Source organism: Nicotiana tomentosiformis, chromosome 3, assembly GCF_000390325.3.
Source record: "Nicotiana tomentosiformis chromosome 3, ASM39032v3, whole genome shotgun sequence".
NCBI lineage: Eukaryota > Viridiplantae > Streptophyta > Magnoliopsida > Solanales > Solanaceae > Nicotiana > Nicotiana tomentosiformis.
The window spans coordinates 66,433,877-66,458,026 of record NC_090814.1 but is presented as its reverse complement, the minus strand read 5'-3'; the positions used below and the strand labels follow the sequence as shown (position 1 = coordinate 66,458,026).

Here is a 24,150-nt window from a genome sequence, read left to right as displayed (position 1 = left end):
GGTGTGAACTTAGCATACATGCAAGCTTGGAGAGTAAAGGAAAAGGCTTTGAAATTTTTGAGATGTCATCCTGCATATTCCTACAGTCGTTTGCTGAGTTATTTGTATATTCTGGAGAAGACTTATCCGGGGTCGGTAGTGAAATTGTAGAAGACTGAAGATGACTGTTTCTTGTATGCATTTGTTGCACTTAGTACGTCCATCAAGGGTTGGGAGCATTGTAGGCTAATTGTAGTAGTTGATGGCACCTTTTTGAAGTCGGCATATAGGGGAATCATGGTAACAGCTAGCACAATGGATGCAGCAGGTAATGTAGATAAATTGTAAAAATATTAGTATAAAGTTATTTTTGAGACTGTATTTTTTATATTTTCAAGTTTTATTACAGAAATTGAATTTTTTTTTTCTACTTATGTGATAGGTAGCATATTACAACTAGCATACACCCTTGTTGATTCAGAAAATCATGCATCATGGAGGTAGTGTTTTGAGCAATTCAAACATGCATATGGTGGAAAAACCAAATATGTGTGTTGTTTCTGACCGGAATGAGAGTATCTTGAAGGCAACATCTTCTGTTTATACCTGTATGCCACATTATGCTTGCATGTGGCATATTTGGACAAATGTAAGGTCAAAGTTCAAGAAGGGTCATCTAAAATTAAGCGAATTGTACTTTGCCATGGCACGATCATACACGCTTGATGAATTTAATGAAAGAATGTCAAAGATTGAAGAGATCGACACACGTGTTAAAGTATACATATACAATATTGGCTATCATAGATAGTCTTGGGTACATGCTACGGTGAACAAAACGTGGACGATGACATCAAACATTGCAGAGTCCTTGAATGTGGTAACCAAAGATACAAGAGAGTTGCACCTAGTAGAACTATTAGAGTACATGAGGACTTTTCTTGAACGTTGGACTAATGAAAAGTTATTGAATGCAAAGGATACGTTTACATATCTTAGGAAAAAATACAACAAAGAGTTGGAGGACAACAGGACATTATCGCAGAAGATGAGAGTAAGTTACAGCCGATAACATCAAATCATTGATTCCATCAAACTAAATATATACTGATACTTGTAGAAATGTTGTTGTATACTGATACTGTAGTTATAGCCAATAACATCTGTTTGCTGACAACTTGTTATGTGTTTGTAATGAAATAGTAGGTGAGGGCCTCAACAGATTACATCTGTACTATGATAGATGGTGTGAAGCGCTTCATTGTTTGCCTTCAAAACAAGAGATGTAATTATGGACATTCCAGCTTGATGAACTTCCTTGTCCACACGCTTTGGTGGCTTTGAGGCAGAGGAACGAGTCTTATGAAAATTATTGTTATCCTTATTACACGAGGGAGAGCCTTCTGCATACTTATGAAATACCAGTAGACCCGCTGCCTGATGAAAGCAAATGGAATACGCCACGATATATAGCTGAAGAAGTTGTAATGCCACCTATTGGGAAAAGGCAGCCAGAGAGACCTCAAAAACAAAGATATAAACAATATGATGAAGTAAATGCAAAGAAGTACAAGGTTTCATGTGGCAATTGCGGACTAGAAGGGCATAATAAAAGATCTTGTAGGAATGCTCCCAAAAGGAAATAAAAATTGATACAGTTTAAAGATTTTTTTTACTGAGTACTGTTGATGATAATCTGTCCTTTAAAACATATGAAGTTGTATTTATTCTGTTCTGGAGAATTATAGTTGTGGTGTAATTGTGTTGCTAATTTGAATAAAGATTGTCTTAGATAATGAATGTTTGATAAACAGATTTCAACTCTTAATGGAATTGGTTTGTAGTTATTTGGTTCAAATACTGTGTTTATTTATTACTTTTCAGCCTTTCCTAACAACACTGCTTAAATTGAATAGATTATGTATTTTTGTATAGTAGTTGTAGACATAATTATAGTTATGTTGTAAAGAACTTATATAGTACCAATATAGAGATCAAGTACTAATGACTTTCAACCAAAAAATAAGCCACGGATATTTCTATTCTAAGTAATAAAATTTTAGACAAAATAACAAAACAAAAGGTAAAACAACTGTAGCACAAATTTGCTACAAATAAATTGCAGCTGACTTGTTCTTAATAAATAATTTGTCTACAACTTTAATACAATCCAGCTACAACTAAACATTTTAACTATAATTTTTCTACTGAAAAGGGCAATTAATTCTTTTTTTTTGGACTTGTGTTCTCTCGTTCACTGCTGGTGCACCTTTTTTTCTTGCTAATCTGCCAGTCACCTCACTTTTACTAATTGCACCAAGCTCTTGCTTTTTCCTAGCATAATTCCAAAGGAGCACTCCATAGCGTCTACGGTGTTGATCAATATCAGAAAGGTCTTCCTTTGAAATCGATAGCTCTCCAATGCTGGCATATTCTGCAAATGCCGCCACGTATACACCATAGTCACTGCAAAAAATAATAGGAAAAAAGATTTAGCATTCAATGTAAAAAATACAATTGGTTAAATAGATAAAAGGAAAAGCAGCACATACAGTAATCCCTCTTTTTGTTGGGGTATCTCACCAACCAACCGTTGAATTCAAGAGGGTCAGTAATACATTTTTCAATGTATGCCTTTGTGTTCTTGTAGTTGATGTCTGGACGTTTGCCATAGAAGCCGGTGCATGATAAGTAGAAAGAGATCATAATAGCAAACTTATCGACAACAGATTCAACAAGTTTGCGATTTCGTGAAGAGGCCATAGAATCATAAATATATAGAACCGTATCGGTAATGTCAAACACAGCCAATAACCAATGAAATTTCTCCACAATGTTTATGGGCATAATCACAAAATCAACTTTGTCCCATGCAATATTTGCAAGTAATCGGTACCCCAATATGCATTCTGATACGACGTCCTAGGGTTTGACAACAACAAGCTTCTTATCGATAGGAGCATTAATGTACCTCTCATAAATTTGTTCAATTCTAGTCTTGAACATATAATCAGTGGTTGTAAATCGTGTTTTGTTTTCAGGACCATACTTTCCTTTCTTCCTCAAATAGTTTAAAATAACATCAATGTGCTGCAAAAAAAAACAGATTTCATTATTTCTCAATGCTTCATACAATTTAACTACAGTTTTCAAACAAAAAATCTACAGATTTCTTAAATAACATAATACTATAGCTAATCATTAAATTCTACCAGGGTATGTGTGTACCGCGTTGTTGAGGACTTGTCCGGGATGTGCCAAAGTATAAAACCAATCCTTTTTATCAACTTTCGCCACTCCAAAATCAAACCACGGCTTGAGCTGGTTATCTTTTAAAGTATAAGGCGCCCTCCTCCTATTTAAAGACATAACAAGTACAATTACTATGTAGTTTCAATTGGAAATTCGTAATATGTATACACTCAATAATATGAAAAAATTGTATAATCTAACCTCTCTAAAACCGTGTCGGTACCTAAATATAACCACTTATTGAATTCTTCCAACAAGTCAGGATCAACATCGTCGATAATAACCCCAGTAAATGGATGCTTGATGTTGAAAATTGGAGGAGGTCTAACAAAAGTGCTTCCCCCAGAACTGAAATAAGGGAGAAAGGGGGATCTGACATGCTTTCCAGGAACCCTTGTTCTTCCTTGATGCACAGGGGTTATTTCATCTTCATTAACCTCGCCGAACTTAACAATCTGTAAGAAGTTCTTTGGAAGGTCAAAATCATCAAGTGTTACTGCCTTTTTTCTAGACCTGGAGTCATTATCCGAATCACCTACAATGATGTAGTCGGCTGATTCACCCACAAAATTTAAAACAAAAGAACAACATTGTATGTTGGTTGCATCAGTTCTTTTGGGAAAACTAAAACTTATATGAAAGCTGTTATTTTTTTCCTATAATTATATTGTAACATATAATACCACTGAAATCTTCATCGCAATCGCCTCCTTGTTATATAACATTTGCTTGTTGAATGGGAGATTGCAAATGCGTAGTCTCCTTCTCCTAATTTAAATGCTCTCTTTGTATGCCAACTTTTGCATCCTGTTTTGGAGAGTCCACATGCATAGTTTCTTTCTCTGTTACAATAAATATGTATAACTTAATAAAATTGTAGATCATTTGTAGTAAACGAAAACAACACTGTAGATAAATTATAATTTAATTGTAGTTAATTTTTTGAAATTCCGGCCTGTAGCTAAGATGTAATATGTATTGTGAAATATGTAGATAAAATGTACTAAATCATACATACAGTTTCTTCTTCCAATGCCCCTTGAAATTGGGAAGAAGAGTCAACATCTATAGGGCATGATATAGGAACGTTCTCCTCATTTTGAATGTCAGACATGTATCATGTATCTAAGACAACAATTGGAAATATAATGTAGATTATTTGTTGGTAATTTAGGCTATATTTAGATATAATGTAAATATAATGTAGATTATTTGTCATCAAATTGTGTTAAAATTGTTAAAATATTTGTTTTACTGTTGCTGCCTAACACTGGTTTAGCACTACTGCCAGGATTCTGTTGTTTGTTCTTTTCTTTGTAATGCTCATCAATTTTCATAGAACTACCAGTAAACTGCAAGCAGAATTTGTTAGGCTATATACTTTATGAATGCTAATATAAACATAAACATGATAAAAATTGTTGTCCAAAATGAATATATTTCGAATAAAACCTTAGCATCAATGTTAGTATCCTGTTGACTTTTTATTGCGTGTAATACAAACTTGATGGAATCATTGAGTAGCAGTCAAATGCTACCTAGTTCTTGAAAAACCTAAAGAACAAAAAATGGTTATAATGTATCTTACAATTAGAGGCTAACAAATATATAAAAAGACTAAAAATCAAGAATTAGGTATACCTCTTTCTTGAACAATCCAAGGTCTGAACCGACCTACGTATTAAAATAGAAAGAGCTAAATAAATAATTTCACAATATCTTTCTTGTCATCTATTCCCATTGCATGCTTATGTCCAGATGGAGATGGAGCATATGTCGGATGCTCGACCTTTGTTTCAGCTTCTTCAAGGATGTATAAAACTTTGTCTGGTAAAGTCATTCTAGAAAGCTTTTCTAGGGCTTCAAGCATGTTGGTGAACTAAGTGAAAAAATAATGTGAGGGACCTAGTCATCATATGTATAAAATGTGTAGATAATTTATATTATATTGTCTGTCCAGAAGTGAAAAACATGTACCTTGATCCATGATAGTTTGATCATCCTCTCTTCCAATGCAGAAATTCATATCTTGTCCTTACTAGCTGTCCAATTAAGTATATGGGGGATCAAATTACCAGCCCTTGTAACTATATCACTGTTGACTGTAGAGCAACACTCATAAAATAAGATTTGCATAGCGAGTGAAAAACCTCGAATGAGATAAAAATGCATAGAAGGGTTCAACTTATGCCTAACAGACTGAAGCAATTGTGTATAAGTTTCGATACCCCATGCGAAATTTGCATATTGCCCCGAGTCCACCAAATAGAACCTAAAATAGTCTATCAAACCATTATCTTTCTCTGAAGGATAGAGGAAGAATTCTATTAGATAGAGAATACACAACTTGACTGCATCCTCACCATTCACCCAATTACGGCTGGTTACAATTTGTTTCAAGTACGACTTCTCAACTTTTTCCTTGTTCGAAAAATAGTTCCTCATTATTTTATTGTCATACTTAGTTATTTAACCAACGTCCGTTACTTCTGTAAAACATCTAAGGCTAGTGATAAGGGCAAAATCCCTCAACCCAAAGTTCAGCCTCTCACCCTTTATCTCTGCTGTAAAAAATGAGAACCGGATGCGTTCAATTCATACTTCATGAGAAGGTGAATTTCCTGATTTTGGATACATATTTTGGGCAGAGAAAGAAAGTTCCCAAAACATGTCTTCTTAAACAACGTTAACCCATTTTCAAACAATAACACCTTGATGTAGCCAGGAACATATAAGGCCCCGTTAAAATTTCCTAATGATTTAAGATTTTAAAGTACGCCAACTGTATTTGGGAATAACATATTCGAGTATTAAAGGAGACCTATAGGATAGGACCACATCATTTTGAAATGAAAATATGTGTTTAAGGTGTGTTGGAACATACTAAGGAGTTTTGTGAATGGCAAGAATTTGTGTGGAACAAGTTGGATACATTAAGTGGAAATGATGTCTCAATTCGCACAACATCCTACTTCAAACGCATGCTGCTACCAAACTATATATACTTAGGAGGTGATCTACCTATCAAATTAAAGCCCTTTGAGTGTAGTTTCCAACTCATTAAACCGTTCATCATTTGGATATTTCTATAGATATTTATGGCCATTTTATCGACCTATGCTATATGCGCGACCAGATGCGCGGATGCACATATTAGAGGGTATTCTGCCTCAAGTGCGCGACCAGATGTGCGACCAAGTGCGCGATCGCGCACGTAGGAGCCCATTAAATACCCTCAAGGCCGGGTAGAGAGAGGGATTAAGTCATTTCTTTGAGCTAGGACTTGCATATCAAGGAAAATCCGTCCAACACTTCCCTCCCATGAACCAAGGTAATATTTTTGGAGTATTTTGAGTTGATTATTGCTCCTAAATACCTATATTAACTAGTATTAATCTTGAAGATCCACAAAATTCCATTCAAATTCCCAAATTGGTCAAGAACCCTACAAGTTGGGATTTTCAAGAGTCTCACTACAAGAGGTATGTCTACCATCTCCAACTAATCTATGATGATTATTTATGTATGAAATATGTGTTATAACTTATGGTATGGTGATTGGAAGTCATAAGTTCCCAATTTAAATACATAACCATTGTAGAGATTTAAAGGTGATTATTTGATGGAATTTTGTTGGTTGGGTGTGGATGAATGGTCATGTATGTGATGTTGGAAGTTAAGAATTGTTTAAGAATGATGGTGGGATAAGTTGTTGGTAAATGGTAGTAGTTGGATGAACTAATTCTATGGTTAAGAGATGTAGAGATTTATGCATACTAGGTGTTTGATAAAGTGCCTAAATGGCCTAAATTATGGAATTTGTTACTAATATTGGTCTCATTGGATGTTGTTCTTGTAGATTGAAGTTGCTTAATATAGTGGATCGTTGTAGTATCATTAAGGGATGAATTTTGAGGTATGTTGGCTAAACTACTCTCTTAGAATTGAATTTCATGATGTTCCCGTAAGTTTCAAGTATGGTTGTCTCAAGTTCCTTATTCTATGTTCCGAGATGTTCCCAATAAATTTGATTGTCCTGAATAAGCAAAGTGTCGAGAATTATGTATTCAAAACGTGTTCCGAATGTTCCTATCACATTATGTTATCCTTTGGAAATGTGTTCAAGAATGATATGTGTATTAAAATGCTATGTCTTTGAGTCGTGTTTCAAATGAAGGTTATGATGCCAAATTGTGTGAGAAAACCTCGATATGCTTAAGACTCTTAATTGCTCATATGTGTACCTAAAGTCTTGATTGAAAATGTCTTATTTCTGACAATCTATAAAGATGGTTGGAAGTGAAATAAGTGGATTGGGAATATAAAGTGTGGCCAACGTGCCAAGAGTGAAAGTTATACTTGTGGCCAATGGTGCCAATGAAATGAGATGATGTGAGAAAGATTATGAAATGAGCTTTGATTCAATTGTTCCGAAATTGACTTCGAAAATAGAATTGCCTAAAAGCTTATGAACTCAAGTGATGCCCATATGCGGCTGTTTTAGCTAATATTATATTTTGTAAGTAGTTTCGATGTGTTTTCCGTTCTTACATATTCGTGAGTTGAAATTGTGTATTACCCTTTTTTGGAAAAAAGTATTTCAAGAATAAATGATGTGTTACTTGTTTATGATTTTAACTTGTGATTCGATTGTCAATCATTCTACTCCATTTCTTGAAAAGAAGTCTATTGTGTTTAAAGCCTTCATTACTAATGAACCTAAAGTTGTGATTTTCGGAATATTCTATTTGTTGATATTTATAATGATGATCCATGAAAGGGAAGAAATAAAAGTGTGGAATATGAAATACAGCTATTGTGCTATGAATGAAAAATCATATGTATGGCCAAGAGAGCCAATGAAATAATGATGTTAAAAGTTGTTGAAAGTGCCAATGAGGCTATATACGGTATGAAAGGTTATGAAGTAAATGCATTTATATTGTTGTTTCCTTTGTAAGAAAATCAATAATATTTTTGGGAGTATCGATAGTCACCAAAGAAGGGTAGGTTGAATAACCTAACCCCGAAACTATACATGCTGGTGTAGGAATGGATTGTGATTATTCCCCTTATTTGGGATGAGATTGATGTGATAAAATTATTTTACTTAATTGGGATGAGATTATTAATAGAAATGGATGATGTAGATCCACACGGTATTGTGGTGAGATGGCCTAGCCGATCGAGCCGTGATCGGACACCATGCCGCACACATGGTGGTGATTGTGCTGGAAATTGTAATTGAAATTGTGATTGTGGTTGATGTCTCGGATGAGATGGCCTAGTCGATCGGGTCATGATCAGACTCCGTGCTAAAAGTACGGTGGTATTGGTATTGTGAACATTGGTTTTGTGAACGGTGATATTATGAACAGTGGTATATCGGTGCTAAAGATCTCCCATCCAAAAATAACATTATCTTCGTATTTTGGAAATTAATATTTTTTAATTTAGAAATTGGATATCATTGATTGTTGATTGTTGTTTCCATGGTTTTTCCTTTTATGTTGGCATTCTATTTTGAAAGAGGACAGTTAGCTTTACATACTAGTACTATTCCATATGTACTAACGTCCTTTTTGTCGGGGCGTTGCATCTTCAATGGATGTAGGTGGTTCATCAGCGAGGCAATTTTGGTCCCCGTTAGCAGTCACTCTCTATTCAGTAGGTTTTGGTGAGCCCTACTTTATTCCGGGCCTGATGTCGTTTGAGTTGTACATTGTGTTTTGAGATATAGCCGGGGCCTTATTGCCGGCACTTCCATTCTTCACTTCTGTTGTACTTAGAGACTCCGTAGACAAGTTGTGGGTGATATTCGATGTTGGAAATTGAACTAGATGTGTTGGTATTTTTGGCAAACATATTTTTCATTATATCTATAAACTTGTAATAATTTGAAAATTATGAATGAAGCTGCTAATGGAAATGAAATGGGAGTTATTAATAAAATCTTTTCAATGTTTGATTAATGGAGTACATCTCCTCTTTATTCATGGATGAGTTTGGGTAGAAGAAAATATAACAGGCTTGCTCGATCGGGTTCACTCGTTTGAGCGCCGATCGCGCTCCTCGAGTTCGGGGCCTGACAGAACAGTAGGGTTGGATAATGTCTGGAGCCTAGTGATGCCATAATCAACATCATGTGGTGCAAAAAATATTCGATTCTGCACCAAAAGAAATAGTAAGTTAATAAAAGTTGTTTAAAGACTAAAAAACAAAATAATCACAAATTTATTACACTTTAGCTACAGTCCAAAAGACATTAATATATTGCATACAAGTAAGTTACAAAATTAGAAAACATATATAACAACTGACTACATTGAAAGCTACAAATTGACTGATAAAATTATGTTTAGAACAAGAAATTAGAAACTAACAATTAGACATAATATATACAATTTGTTTACAGAATATGAAACTAACATCTATAAATAGAGCAAATAACAACCAATAAAACTATCTAAATCATGTAGTACATTCCCTAACAAAATTATTTCGAATAATATACAAGAAATCTGCAATTTCCAGTGAAATGTAGAAAAGTTGATAACCAACAACAAATATACACAATGTAGACAAAATTTCTACAAATACAGAAAAATAAAAAATAGGTATAGTCATGAGAATGAGAACAGGTTTTGTAACTAAAAAAAAAAGAATCAAAATTGTAACTACTAAAATTTTACTTTCTCTAATAACTGTTGGGGTATGGTTTTAGGAGATTATTGAACCTTTTTTTTTTTTTGAAGGTTTGACAGTAGGGGAAAGTTTGGTTTTTTTTTTGTAGGTTTCGGGATACATTCTTCTTCGACGAAATCATCACCACGAGTAATTTCTTTGCTTTTCCGCTTTACTGATTTAGCAGATGTCGAGATTTCACCAGCATCTCTGTCATGCTTGAGTTTTGTTCGAACTTCAGCCCTAGCTTCACGAGGGGAAAGCTTGGACTTTGTCTCTGGTTTTGCATATGTCGATTTCACTACTTTTTTGGGTGAATTCTATGAGAAAACATCCAAATCAAAAGTAGGAATATCACCAACATTAGCTTTTTAGGGTTATTCTTCAGAACTCCTTTCTTCTTCATTGTAAGGGAAGGAAAACTTTAAGCTGTTACTGATTTCGTAGGATTTTGACAGAGAATTCAGAAAGATTGAGAGAGATTATAAAGATTTTTGAACAAAAATGGAAGAGATCGTTAGTGGAGGGAGAGAATACATAATCGTGGGGGGAGGGTATGGATAGAGAAACGTGGAGGGAGTGAGTTATGTACGTTAGCGAGATTATAGGAGTTAATTGATTCTCATTAAATTCTTAAAATGTATATAATTGGTAAATTATATATGCCTATGTAATTAAATTGAAACTTAAGTAAGGAAGGTAATAAAGTTTCAAATAGTGTATAGGAAGGTAAAAATCTCTTTTGTTAACTGCTCAATTCAATTGTGAAAAAGTATGGTCCAAATCCAGCATACGTTATCTAGTGTATGTTGCTTCTATTGGCTTAAAACCAAGGTCTCTTCATTTTGACAACGTGTTATGAAATTTCGTTTTAGAATTTTATTACTAGTTCTTTTTATCAATGTAGATTAATAGCCTATTTGACCAAACTGAAAAAATCTGCTTATTTTGAGAAGTATTTTTTCTAGAAGTGCTTTTCGAAAAAGTACTTTTGGAGAGAAATAGTTTTTGTTTGGCTAATCAATTGGAAAAGCACTTTTGAGCAATAATTTGTGTTTGGCCAGGCTTTTCAAAAAGTATTTTTAAGTATCAAATTATGAATAAGGAGAGAAACCTGGGAATCTTTCAAGCTAAGAGTAGAAATGCATCAGTGTTGACCAGAGTTATTGTTCAAGAAATACACTGTAGAGGAGAACTGAAGCAGAAGCTAGCGAGACGTTTGCAAGAGTTAGATTACTAGCATTAGAGCTATAAAGTTGATACACCTGGGGTTGTATGTTCAGTGTGTATTTGCTATATCTTTCTTATGTTTTGTAAATATTATTTGGTAAATAAAATTTTCTTACCCAAAAAAAAAGGACATGAAGAGATTTACTTAATAGTTAATATTATATGAATAAATAAATAATTTCAAATGTTTATTATTAAAGATAATAATTAATATTTTGCATTTTATTTAAGTAAAACATGAAAATAAAATTTAAAAGTACTTTATTCTTTCAAGATGATTTAAATATATCAAAAAATTATTTAACAATTATAAAAGCATTCATCCCAAAAGTTACCATATATTAGAAAGCTATACTAAAAATAAAAAGAAATATTTATACATTAGGAGAGTTCAATAATATAATCTCTAATTCTAAGTATTAGGTTTAAAATAAGTAAGGTTATTTTGATATATATCATATTTTGTTAAGGATATTTTTGGTAAGAATAAAAGTCAAAACTGCTTCTGCTTCTGCTTCAGGGGAGAAGCTACTTTTTTCTGCTTCTCTAATAACCTGTTTGGCCAAGCTTCTCAAGAGGTCAAAAGTGTTTTTTCTTCTCAAAAATACTTTTTTTCTAACTTGAGGTATTTTGCCAAGCTTTTTTGGAAAAAAAGTGCTTTTGGAAAGAAACAGAAGCAGTTTCTGAGAAGCGGAAAAAAATAGCTTCTTCCAAAAGCAGAAGCAGAAGCAGTTTTGACTTTTCTACTTACCAAAAATACCCTTAACAAAATATAGTATATACCAAAATAACTATTAAACCTAATACTTAGGATATTAATGTATAAATATTTCTTATTATTTTTAGGATAACTTTCTAATATATAGTGACTTTAGGGGTGAATGCTTTTATATTTGTTGAATGATTTTTAATATATTTAACTTACATTAAAAGAATTAAGTACGTTTAAATTTTATTAATATTTTACTTAAATAAAATAAAAAGATTTAATTATTGCATGTAAGAATAAATTTTTAAGATTATTTATTTACTTATAATATTAACTATTAAGTAAATCTATTCATGTTCTTATTCGTAATTTGATACTTAAAAGCACTTTCTGAAAAGCTTGGCAAAATACAAATTATTGCTCAAAAGTGTTTTTCAGAGTGATTAGCCAAACACAAACTGCTTCTCTCCAAAAGTACTTTTTTCAAAAACACTTCTCAAAATAAGCTAATTTTTCCAGCTTGGCCAAACAAGCTATAAAAATGCTTATGCTTCTTCCCAAAAATAGTTTTTTCCCAAAAAAGCTTGGTCAAACACCTCAAGTAGAGAAAAAAGTGATTTTTTAGAGAAAAAAAAAGAGGCACGTTTGGGGTGGGGAGAAATTTGGCCAAATAGGCTATAACATGACAGATTAGGCGTGGTAGAAGATCTCTTTGACGAAGATTATTTGTTACTATAGCTGTTTAAAAATACAAAAACATCAGCTTTTTACAAACAACCTTGAGACTTTACAAAAGAAAGTTTTGGAGACAGCAAAACTTTTAATAAAAGAACAAATTGCAAAAATACTGAACAAGTAGGCTTGATTCGTGCATTGCTTATATCAATACTATTCTATTCTCCTACTTTCTTATTCTTAGATTCTAGTACTACCCGTTGTTTTATTTGCTTCAATTATCTTGATGTTGTTATTGCTTTTTTTTTTTATGACTTCTCCAGTATTGTATTTCTTTTTAAAAATATTATGACTGCCTTTCCTGAACCGAAGGTCTATCAAAAATAGGTTCTCTACCTTCACAAGGTCGAGTAAGGTCTGCGTACACATTATTCTCTCCGGACCCCACTTATGAGATTGGATTATATTGAATTTATTGTTATACATGCAAGGACTGGATATCTAAATCAATTTGGCGATTTTCATTGACAGTATTGTTTCCGGAAATTTCACTGAAGAAATGATATTTTTTCTATCTGACAAACAATCATGAAGAACAAATACTGAAAAACACAAGCATCAAACTACTCATGCCCAGACGCAACTTTTTTTATTGTCAGCCATAAATATACAAACCACAAATAGGAACATAAACCCGAACCCAAAGTTGAAAAATCAACCACTACATTCAAACTGAAGTGTAAAAGAAAAAAAGATACAATCTTTTATATGTTATAGAAGAAGTTACAATATTACATGTAACTATAAATAACTATTATTAGGGAAATGGATCGGATTTCCAATACAACTGCTGGTAACGGCTTGATCACACAAACAGAAAACCCCCCAAAAGAAAGAGAGAAAAAAGAAAAGGGATTTCTGAATTTCCGATTACCCCCAAGGTAAATCATCTTCTGCCAGCTACATTTTACCTAAAGAATGAATGAAGGCAAGAGATGGCATGATCTACAGATTCTACACTAAAAAGGCCATTTACAAGTAGGAAAAGGAGGAAGACGTTGTATCAAACTTGATCAGAAAATGGTGTCAATTGTAAGCTTTCTTCTGCGAGGTGTTTTTTCCACTATTTGCTTCTGTAGGTCCATAAAGTTGGAGCCTTTATGTGCATATAGTCTCCTGAGATTGATCACAGAAAGCTCACTGAAGCTACCTACAGCAAGGTCAGCTTGCCCTAAATCGTACCTGCAAGTTTCAAAGTCCTAAATAAAAATTTGCAAGAAGAAGCAGTGACATACTGCATTTGAAGAAATTTAAAATAATGCAAACATTCAAAAACAGATATTGAAGTAAGTGCATACTCCTAAACCCACCCCTCCCTTAAAGGGAAGAAGAGTCCGGGACTCCTTTTTGGCAGCAAAGAATATTTTGTGTCCAAACATAATGCAATTAGACAGTTCAAAAGAAAGAGAAAAAAAGACAGAAGCAAGAGCTTCAACAATAAGGAGAAAAATCAGAAAACAGTAATACATACGCTGGGTGGGCACCAATAAGTGCTACAGCCATCATTGTACAGTTATGAGCAGCAGTTATGCCCCTAGGATCATCCTCAAACACCACACACTTTGATGGTTTTCTGTCCAGCTGCAGAAGATTTTTCAATCGGTAAGATCCAAGAAAACCAAGAGAGTCGAAAAGAAGGTTTGTATTTTGGTCTGCGCTTAAAATGCATGGAGGAAACTGGAAAGAGTAGAGACTATACAGTTGATCTATCATTTAAGTGGTGCAGCAGGCCATATTTCTAGGATTTAATAAACAATGAACGCAGCTGTAAGTTTAAATAAAAAATTGTAACTGCCACACCAGATTAAATTTAGAAAAAAAACACAATTTCAGTTCACACACCACAGTTATATATAATCTTCTCTCTCATATGCTAGTAAGAGATGAAATCTGCTAAAAGCATCCCCATCCCTAAAGAATCCAAATTAGACAGTAAGCTTAATATGGTTTTGGAATCCTTTTAAGTGTTAGAAATGCACCAGTCCAACACTCAAAATACACTTCAGCCTTACCTTTACAGCTGCAGAAAGAAATCTATGTGCTATGGACTCCATTCCGTCCTCCTCTGTCACAATTGCCTGCATCAACAGCATGACAGTAAACAACATGCACATGTTACGTGCCGACCACATTATATACATCATCTCTAAGAGAATGTATTTAGCTTTACCTGGAAGTACTTCATGAGTCCCATGCGCTCTAAGGCTTCAACCATATTTCTGCGATCAAGACTTGACACAACAGCGCAAGGGATACGGGCAGTTGATACAGCATCCAACCATTCTTTCAACCCTTCAATTGGTTCTGAAATCTAAAAGAGAATTATAGTTATGGTCTTGAGTTCATGACAAATGACAGCATGATTATTCTGCAAAAAGGATTTACTTTGAGAAGATTGTCATAATAGATTTGGGAAAGCCTCGTCTTCAATCGATCTCGATCAGCTTCCTTCTTCTCCCTCAGCAGCACCTGTCAATTGCATATGATTTCTCAGAAATAGACAGCTTTAATAAAGCTTTGAATATATAAGAAAGAGTTTCTGCAAAACTAGAAAACAATCTCCCAAAAGCAAGTGGGGCTCGTACCATTTAAACCTAAAAGTTTGTGCAGATGACATTTTGAGCTTTACATCCCCCCCACCTGTTATTTTTTTCTTGTGTGGGTGGGTGGGGGGGGGGGGGCATATATAGGCAAATTTCCCAGAGTATTTAACAATTATTTATCTAACAAAAGAGTAAAAAATTTGATGGGCCACAGACTTGGAACAAAATTAAGAAAGGTCACTATCCAACTCATTGTACAAATAAAAATAGGCACTCATGAGTTGTATGATCATCAACTACAAACCTTATCTAGAACATGATCAGCATCTGCATAAAGTAACAGCCGTTGCACATTATAATCTTCAGGAATCTCTAATCCTGCACATAACAAATGATAAATAATTTATATTATTTGACAAAATATAGTCAAAACTAAAAGCATCAGATATGTGAATATACAAACTGAGGAAAGTACAGGTGCTGTATTCTCTGAAAATTCACTAGACCAAGTCCGGAAAAACAGCAATTGTTGTTTTTAATAGGATAAGAAGATCATGCTTTAGCTATTTATTATATCCCCATGAACTGCAAAGATTAGTTTTATATCATACCCTTCCCAATTGTTTAAAATTGCAAACTTACGGCCTATAAGATTATGCTTCTTGTATGATTGCAAACCATAAGTTGCTTATAAGGGCTCATTTTTCGTAGGACTAACATTGAAACGGCTCATTGTTCGATGTTCATAAATATTTTTTGGGGGATGGAGGTGGGGTTGGATCAGTCAGCCACCGCCCCTCTCCCTTTCCCCCAAGATCAAGGCTTAAATTCAGCCCGTGACGGGAGATAAACCATTTAGAAAAGCCAATTTCACCCTGATCTCTGATATAGGTCAATTTGGATTCACAGAGGCCAAAAAGAATCTGACCTATATATTTACGAACCTCATTAAAAATTGGAAAAACAGTTACCACTCACTGTCTCACATTGATATGGAGATACTAAAAGTGCCAATAAGATCCCTGATTATGCACGGATGACATGTTACTGGCACTCCAGATGGATATGCCAGTACTGGCAGCAGACAGCTAAATCCTATCACATTCCCATTTTCTCATTCTCTTTTAGGGGCCCTAGAAAACTTTAGAACTTTAATATAAACCCATTTCCCTTTTAGAGGATTTTTCCTTCTTTTTTTTCAAATGATGTAAGGGCAAATAATTCCACTGTACTACAATATGAAACAAAAGTATGATTCTCTAATTTCAATCCCACTCGGATTGACTAATGCTTTACTGCTGAAATATATTGATATTTACATGCAAACCAAGTGAACTTCAATTACTCAGAGAGAAAATGGCAAGTCACTCACCTTCTTCAGAGGCAAGTTGATTCCACGCATCCAACTTCAGAGCTCCAGAATCTGCCTGAAAAATAAGATGTGGAACTACTTACTTTGTCAACAAAGAGTTGAATGTTGCGACTTCCACTCAAGTAGAAGAAAAGAACTCAGCAAAGCAATTACTGTTAGCTTCATTATTGGAACGTAATATCTTACCACATCTTTGGTCTAAAATTATCTTACACCTTCTCTTCAGCAACATGTCTACAGGAAATCAATCCAAATTTTATCTTATCTCTCTCTCTACCATCATACTATATCAATATATTTAGACAAACATGTGATCAAGATATACATTGTTCATATGCATATAACTTTTTTTTCTCATTCTATCAAGTTCTTCTTTCTTAACATGAACCCAAGTTCCTGTGGCCTTTTGTCTGAGTTCCAGTCCATGCACCTAATACTTTGTCTGAGTTCCAGTCCATGCACCTAATACTTTGTCTGATACAAAACAAGCCACCTCTATTCAGTAGGAGTCATATTTTGAAGCATAAACTTGTTTAGGACTGAGGCATAGTAGTAGTTGTTGTTGTTGTTGTTATAGCATCAACTCCTAGGGTGAGTGATGAAAACATCAGAATTCGGGTATCTTGTACTTCTATTGCAGTATAATCCTATCCATGTTTAATCTATCTTTCAAACCTAATTTAAGATAAAGTCCCCCATATAAGAACCAGAAAGGAATGCGGAAAAGAAAAGAAGAAAAGAGGAGGAGGTTATGAGTTTTTAAGGCAAGGTCATCAAATGTTGGATCTGAATGAAAACCAGCACACTTCAAGAATCATAGGGCAAATCAAGTAATCAACAACAGAAAATTATTTCCTTTTACGAAGACATAATAATTTGTCAGCCAGGCTTCAGGGACCACGTTCATTTATACTATCACAAATCAGGCAAGCTCTCCTAAATTAGACCAGATAGTCAAAGATTGAGGTCTTACCACCACATTATCCCAAGAGAAAATGAGGCCATAAGCTTCATCAGGCTTCATCGCATAACGGATTCTTTGGAGGAAACCTGCTTGCAGTCTATCATTTAAGAAATCCTAAATCCATAAAAAGGAACTCTTTGAGTATAGATCTGGTGCCTGGAGCACCACAAGGCGCAAAGACTCATAAACCATGCTACAAAAACTAAACTTTTGGACTTACCACATCAACTTTGAGCATTCCATTGGGTCTAAATGTCTCAAAACCTTCTCCGTATTCGGCACCAATTGCCTGCAAAATCCAATACACACAAATAAATACCCCTTAGTCCCATTTTAAACAACGATATCACTATTGGGAAATCAAACTGTTCGTTCAAACATTTTTCTAAATACTTTTAATTAGAAATATTGTAACTTAAAGTTTTTTTTAAATGATGGCGGTGCTTAGGCCACCTTGTGTGCAACTCGAGTATTCAGTAGGCAACATGTTACATCCCATGAGCAGGGACGGAGCTATATAGAACCAAGGGGTTCAATTGAATCCCCTTCGCCGGAAAATAATACTAGCAAAAATGAATTTTTTTGGTCATATATAAACTGTTGAATCCCCTTAACATAAGAGAAGATTCCTGTATAGTGGCAAAGGGGTTCAAAAATTGCTCTAGGTCATAGGTTCAAATCCAAACTGGAACATACTAGTAGTATTTCTTTTTGAATCTCCTAGCATATATTGTTGGCTCCGCCACTGCCCATGACCAAAGCTACCAAGTAACTCCGAGTCTCTGACCAACAAGACTAAAGCAAATGGATTGTCACTAAGTGGTATAAATAGCACCCAAACGCGAGACCTCCTAATTATTACTCCTATGCCTCAACCATTCAAAGATCCTCTTGGGAACATTTTGTGTAGTTTCTAGATATGAATTAAATAATTATTTTAAACGAAATATTAGATGTTTTGACTCTTGTATTTTGAACCCGTCATTTCGTTTTGGAACAGAGAAATGGGATGAAAAAAAATTCAAAGACAGGAATATAAATGAAGAAGATAAACCATAATATTATTCTTAAGCTATGAGCCTCAACCTAAGAGGAAACGGCCGGAAAATATAGGTGGCTAGGTGCAAAGGGGCGGAACAGGTTGCGGGTTCGGCTTAACCCAGTAACTTTTGTTCAAACTACGTATTTGTATTAAGAAATCCAATGATTATGTACAAATTATTAAATTAGGACCCAGTAACTTAAAAGAATTATAATCTCCGATAAGGTTCAAATTCTAGCTCAGCCTCTGTCAGCAATATAGATGAAATAAGTTTAAAAAGAAGCTAGTAAAGGCAAAATACCTACCTCTTCCATAAAAATCTTGTTATGTGTAACTGGAAAATCTTCAAAGTGCCCATTATCGCCCGTCCCCAACGCCTTCCTAATCACCAAACGACGGCTCTGATAACACTGCGGCGAGCTCAAAGGCTTCGTTTTCTGCACTCTCTGCATACAAAATCTCAATTAATAAAATTGGAATAAAAAAAAGGAAAAAACTAATATAAGAGGAAAATAGCAAGAGCGAACCAAGAATTGGAACTTGTTGGGGAATTGAGGAGGGAAAGAAGTTGGTTGTAAGGGGAGCTGAGCCTGAGAGCAACTCCTGAAGCTAAGAGTACCTTCCATTTTTAGTACGGGTAATTAAATTGAGAGAGAAGCTTTTGAGATTAAAACGAGAGGAGGAGGAGGAGGAGATGGTCGTTTCTCCGCAGCTCAAGGTTGGGCCTACCTTTACTTATCCATTTAATTTGTTTTCAAATGGTATGGGCCATTGATGGTTATGGCCTCGAATACATGGCCTCTTAGATGGTTTTCCATAAATTACCATTTTCTTTTTCATCTTTATACCGTAGGCGTCCTGATTTCATTTTATGATCATAAATAATAAAAATTTACGCTTAATCCGAAATAAGTTTTGGATGAGCACTTTCCATTAATACGTGTATTATGAGGATTAATAAATTGGCTAATTTTATATGGATTGTCAATCTATGATCTCTTTTATTCGGACTTCAAACCAACAATGTAAACAAGCTCACATAGACGGAATTAAGCATCTTGCTTTTGTATTTTGCCAAAAGAAGTCCTTTTGGTATCGCTTTGTGACCGTTTGAGTTTACTAGAGGTGTTTTTAAATAAGTGAAAAGATTATTTTTCGAAAATATCTTTATGAAATTAGTTTAAATATTTGATTATTTGAAAGTGTTTTCCTCACAGAAGAGTTTTCTTTATAACCGATGACAAAAGATATAGTTATTAGTAGACAGAACCTTTTTTTTTCTTTTTCTGTTTTGTGCAAAACATAAATTGATTACTCAGTTTCATACCATTCGACTAGCCCAAACATTATTATCAATCTTTTAATGTTTCAAATTATTCCCAAAACACCACTCATTGCCCCATTCACCACCTCCTAGTATAACTATAACTTACATACCTTAGCACAAGAAAAAATGAAATGCTTTACATGGAAAAAAAAATTATATCATAACAAATACATAGATAGTGGTTGTTACTTCCAATGGACCCAATCTTAATACTGGTATCACTTTAAGATTTTCAGGATATAGTAAATCGACGTTCAGGAATAAAAATGTTAGCAACTTTTGGTACCATCTGTACTTCCTTTGGCAACTTGAAATGCTTTATACCAATTCTGAAATCAATCTTTACACAAATGCCAACTCTCAAATATTAATCTACAAATTAAACTTCAAAAGATGAAGGCACATCTTTCTTATTATGAAGAAAGGAAGTTGCCACATGTGCTATACCAAATCTAGTTATATATGAGTTTAGTACTATAATAATAAAATTGTAACTAAAATAACTAATTTCAGCATCTAATATACAGTAATGCTGATATTAGTCCAATTGTTCAAAGTTGAGATTCAAAGAATCGACAGCAAAAGCACACTTCTCTGGCTTCATCCGTGAAGTGTAACCCCCTACCCCCACCCCACCCCACCCCACCCCAGCGCGCTTCATCGCTTTAAGCAACGAAAGCACCACTTCAATTTGGTAGTATTAAGGTGTTTTCAATATTTCCTATTGGGAAGAGAATGATCATCCACTGTCACATTCAAATATAAATAATTCAATGAACATGCACATTTCATAATAGACTGTACACATAGGCCCTATTCCAGGAGGAAGCCTACAAATCAAACGCAAACCTTTACCAAAAAAACATCCTATACAAGGCTCCTGGCTGATCTCAAGATATGTATCACTGGTGATTGTCTGAGAAAATGTATCAATGTTCAATATCCTAACTCCTATAGTAACAAATAGACAATCCACCTGACTTGCCTCCAATAAGGTAGGAATGGGCAAGGCTTCTGCACAAAAACAGATGCCAGCCATTGACATAAAGGCTCCACCAATTCAAAGCATGGAGCCCTCAAAATGATGTTCAATCCTCAAGATATTATACCAGCTGTCCATGGAAACAAACCGTCCTGTTTCATGGAAGAAAAGAGAAGAGTTGCATTGTGGTATTAGGAGCCCATTACAGCATTACTACATACTCTAAATTCAAATACAAGCAAACAAAAATAAGTGAGAAATAGAATCGCTACCCTTTAGTGTTGTCAAAGCTCTTCCTTGTCTCAAGCCAGAATCAAATCCCCAGAAGATTCAGAATCATAATCATAATATTCATAATTCTGCTAACAAGAAGACAACAAGTCAGCAATGTGTGCATCGCTATTGTGATTCAATATGGAAAAGAAATCAGCTAAAACCAAAATTCTAGAGGAAACTAGAGGCAAAGGAACGTACCCAATCGTACTTGCCAACTTCAGCTGAATCCGCCTCGTCGTCCGCCTATAGATGCAAACATCATTTACAGTATTCTAAAAGTTGTACTTGAAAGTTAAAAATCTAATTGAGGAATGCAAAAGATAAGAGGGACCAAATGCACTATCGCAGACGAACTAACTTATTATTCATCGAGCATGTCAGAGAAGAAACCTTCCAAAAATTAAAGCCATAAGAATATCCTGATAGATTCAGGAGACATAGGATGTTAATGTCATTTACAGTATCCAGAAACTTATATTTCAAAGTTAAGCATCTTAATGAGAAATCAGAAAGATCGAAGAAACCAAAAGCATTATCCTTAAGGAAATTATTAGTACTTATTAAGCAGATCATAGTATCAAGCTTTTCAAAGAATTATAAGGAAATAATGTAGAGAGAGAAACTAAATACATAAAAGAGCATGATGAGCTCTCGATGTAAAACTTCCACAGTTGAAGTACATTAAGCCTCCAGATGTCTTCAGCAGTTATAATACACAGTAATCGAGTTTCTAGTTGGAAAGCTAGAGGCAGATATGTTCAATTAGATCATGATCTTAGGCAAATGTGCATTCGTAAGAGATACTAGTATGTTTGCTCGAGAGACTAATAAAATTGCAGATAATGGGGAGGATGAACACAATTTTGGAATATGAACTATTTTTATCATTGACGTGATTCGATTGTTTATCTAATGTCAAGTAGAAATCAATGTCCTCTCCTAGAAATTACTGGATAAGAAAAAATGTAATTTTATCATGTTTGCATTCCCTGAAGCAATAAGCGTGCAACTTCCTAAAAGAGAGAATTTTCAGTTTAAAAAAAAACATAAGAAATTCAATCAAGGCTGAAATTTGGGAATTTTCGAAGGACATAGGAAAATTCAAGAATGGATGCCATACTATACAAACAAGGCCATATTTTTATTTAAAAATGCATCACTAGCCAGCAGAGTGCATTTAGGAGCACACTATTTTTTTTTGAGGAGTGCATTTAGGAGCACAATATGTAAAGTGGCAAACAATGATCATCCAAGGAATATGCAATAGCAGCATTACAAAGAAATGTAAAATGCTGATTACCCTCCATTGCATATCATTCTCCTCTCTGCGCAAAAGCTTCAAGTATGCAAGATTAATTTTATCGGCTTTCATGAAGTACAAGAACCTCTCCTGAAATAAATAATGGAGTTTGTCAACCACATAAGTAAACACTTCAATGAACAAATGATGATGAACCATGATTAGCTAGCGATGTGTGATTAAAGAATATAGCCAAAAGCGCAAACAGAAACGGCTAGAAGTACTAAATAAACTACCTCACGTGTCATATTTTTCCATGTCTCAAAACCTTTCTTATCCACTTCTAACTCATTCCCGTCCATGTTTGTCTTCACAAATTCCTCCCTGCAATACCAAACCCATGAGGTCATGCAACGGAAGAGCTACAACTAGCGAAGGGTGGTTAGCTAAACACCATTAACCAGAGAATTATATTGTAAATATAAGTCAAATATCACTGCTTGAATTTTGAGCACCTTTAGCGAAATTACTCGCTTCGCAAAATGAGTCCATGACCACTTAAGACCATGATTTTATTAATATGAAATATCTCCCAATAGGTAATACGGTTTTTAATGTAAGATTTGGCACACACATTGAGTATGTTTAAATAGGCATAGCAAAACTCATAAATACGATTGAGAGTTACTAAACAGAGGAATAAGAGCAAACTTACATGAAAACTCGAAAAGCTGATTTGGGTTGGTCAATGGGCCTCTGCTCCTTAACAACGATTGCTCTCCTGGGTTGGCATTTCAATTTCTTAACATCCTTTCTGGGTTCACATTCGTGCATGTCAGCCAATGCGACAGCCACTGAAATGCCACATATTTCACTGCGATATAAATATACTCGCATTAATAGATACATATTTAAGAACCCCACATAGATTAGCAGTCGGAGTAAATTAAAGTGGGGGAAGCAAAGAAAAGGGGGGGGGGGGGGGGTACCATTTTTGAAAGGCACTGCCGTCGGGACCACGACGTATTTGGATACCGTGGACCCGTTTCCTTGTTCTAGCTTGATACACCATTGAATCCAAAGCCAACCTCTTAACTTCGATTTTAATGGAAGATTGAAATTGCCATTAATATGGCTATAAGGGGCAAAATTTAGACTAACATGCACCTGGGTGTAGGATAACGCCTTTGCTTAATGCTTAGGGGAGTAGTAAAGTAATTAAGGAGTGGCGGGACACGTCGCCATTAGGGGTACATTTTAGCGGGACGAGAGGATTTTCTACATTTTAGGGGTGCAGGCGGGGACTTGAAAAGTGTCTATAATAATGAAATTGAAGCGCCTTTAAGAAAAGGGCAAAGATTTCCCGCGATGACTCAAAAGTGGGGATTGTACGGACCTATATGGAAATGACACGTGAAAAGTGAAGCTGCGTAGATCTTGGGTAAGTGGGGTCGGTTTGGTTCAAATTCTGATTATAAAATAATATATATATATATATATATATATATATATATATATATATATAATCACGATAAATAATCTCATACTCTATATGATATTAGATAAATCTATGATTTTGATATAAATTTTATCTTTATTTTAACAAATACTCACAATCAACGGAAAAGGGCCAAAAATGCCCTTGAACTATCTGAAATAGCTCAAAAATGCATTCCGTTTGTTTTTTGTACCAAAAATATCTCTGTCGTTTATATTTTGGACAACAAATGCCCTTAAACTGCTAGTCTTGTCATTGAATATGACATGGCAATCCAACTGGGTTAGATTTGCTTACATGGCCATCCACCTAAGCAA

General features: G+C 34.6%; 3 protein-coding genes across 4 annotated transcripts; 1 reads left to right on the top strand and 2 right to left on the bottom strand.

The window, feature by feature from the left end:
- The first annotated feature begins 826 nt into the window (after positions 1-826).
- On the top strand, positions 827-1,823 carry LOC138907940 (uncharacterized). Its single transcript, XM_070198567.1, has 3 exons — positions 827-1,033; positions 1,284-1,553; positions 1,794-1,823. The coding sequence occupies exons 1-3, from the start codon at positions 827-829 to the stop codon at positions 1,821-1,823; spliced, it is 507 nt and encodes a 168-aa protein (XP_070054668.1).
- Positions 1,824-13,235: 11,412 nt separating this feature from the next.
- Positions 13,236-19,242, bottom strand: LOC104104304 (5-amino-6-(5-phospho-D-ribitylamino)uracil phosphatase, chloroplastic). Its single transcript, XM_009612355.4, has 11 exons — positions 19,038-19,242; positions 18,816-18,956; positions 17,689-17,757; positions 17,478-17,582; positions 16,505-16,559; positions 15,437-15,510; positions 14,975-15,058; positions 14,760-14,900; positions 14,602-14,667; positions 14,061-14,170; positions 13,236-13,771 (listed from the first exon to the last, which is right to left on the bottom strand). Exons 1-11 carry the CDS (start codon positions 19,134-19,136, stop codon positions 13,603-13,605), a joined length of 1,113 nt encoding a protein of 370 aa, XP_009610650.1. The 5' UTR covers positions 19,137-19,242; the 3' UTR covers positions 13,236-13,602.
- Positions 19,243-20,293: 1,051 nt separating this feature from the next.
- Positions 20,294-23,631, bottom strand: LOC104104305 (high mobility group B protein 7). 2 transcript variants are annotated; one of them, XM_070197060.1, is made up of 7 exons: positions 23,325-23,631; positions 23,051-23,209; positions 22,632-22,719; positions 22,396-22,485; positions 21,294-21,338; positions 21,092-21,181; positions 20,294-20,971 (listed from the first exon to the last, which is right to left on the bottom strand). In XM_070197060.1, the coding sequence occupies exons 1-6, from the start codon at positions 23,405-23,407 to the stop codon at positions 21,122-21,124; spliced, it is 525 nt and encodes a 174-aa protein (XP_070053161.1). In that variant the 5' UTR covers positions 23,408-23,631; the 3' UTR covers positions 20,294-20,971; positions 21,092-21,121. The 2 variants fall into 2 exon arrangements, with proteins under 2 accessions (XP_070053161.1, XP_009610651.1); XM_009612356.4 differs by having other exon boundaries at positions 21,092-21,178.
- Between the last annotated feature and the right edge of the window lie 519 nt (positions 23,632-24,150).

Bases quoted from the DNA above. Each gene is read 5' to 3' on its own strand.
- LOC104104305 (XM_070197060.1), bottom strand. From the start codon at position 23,407: ATGGTGTATCAAGCTAGAACAAGGAAACGGGTCCACGGTATCCAAATA. The intron at 23,210-23,324 runs GTACCCCCCCCC...TTTATATCGCAG, and splicing joins GGCAGTGCCTTTCAAAAATG to TGAAATATGTGGCATTTCAG. The intron at 21,339-22,395 runs GTAATCAGCATT...TTGCATCTATAG, and splicing joins AGAATGATATGCAATGGAGG to GCGGACGACGAGGCGGATTC.
- LOC104104304 (XM_009612355.4), bottom strand. From the start codon at position 19,136: ATGGAAGGTACTCTTAGCTTCAGGAGTTGCTCTCAGGCTCAGCTCCCC. The intron at 18,957-19,037 runs GTTCGCTCTTGC...TTTTGTATGCAG, and splicing joins CCAACAAGTTCCAATTCTTG to AGAGTGCAGAAAACGAAGCC. The intron at 17,583-17,688 runs GTAAGTCCAAAA...TTATGGATTTAG, and splicing joins GAATGCTCAAAGTTGATGTG to GATTTCTTAAATGATAGACT.
- LOC138907940 (XM_070198567.1), top strand. From the start codon at position 827: ATGACATCAAACATTGCAGAGTCCTTGAATGTGGTAACCAAAGATACA. The intron at 1,034-1,283 runs GTAAGTTACAGC...TGGACATTCCAG, and splicing joins CATTATCGCAGAAGATGAGA to CTTGATGAACTTCCTTGTCC. The intron at 1,554-1,793 runs GTTTCATGTGGC...TTTGATAAACAG, and splicing joins TAAATGCAAAGAAGTACAAG to ATTTCAACTCTTAATGGAAT.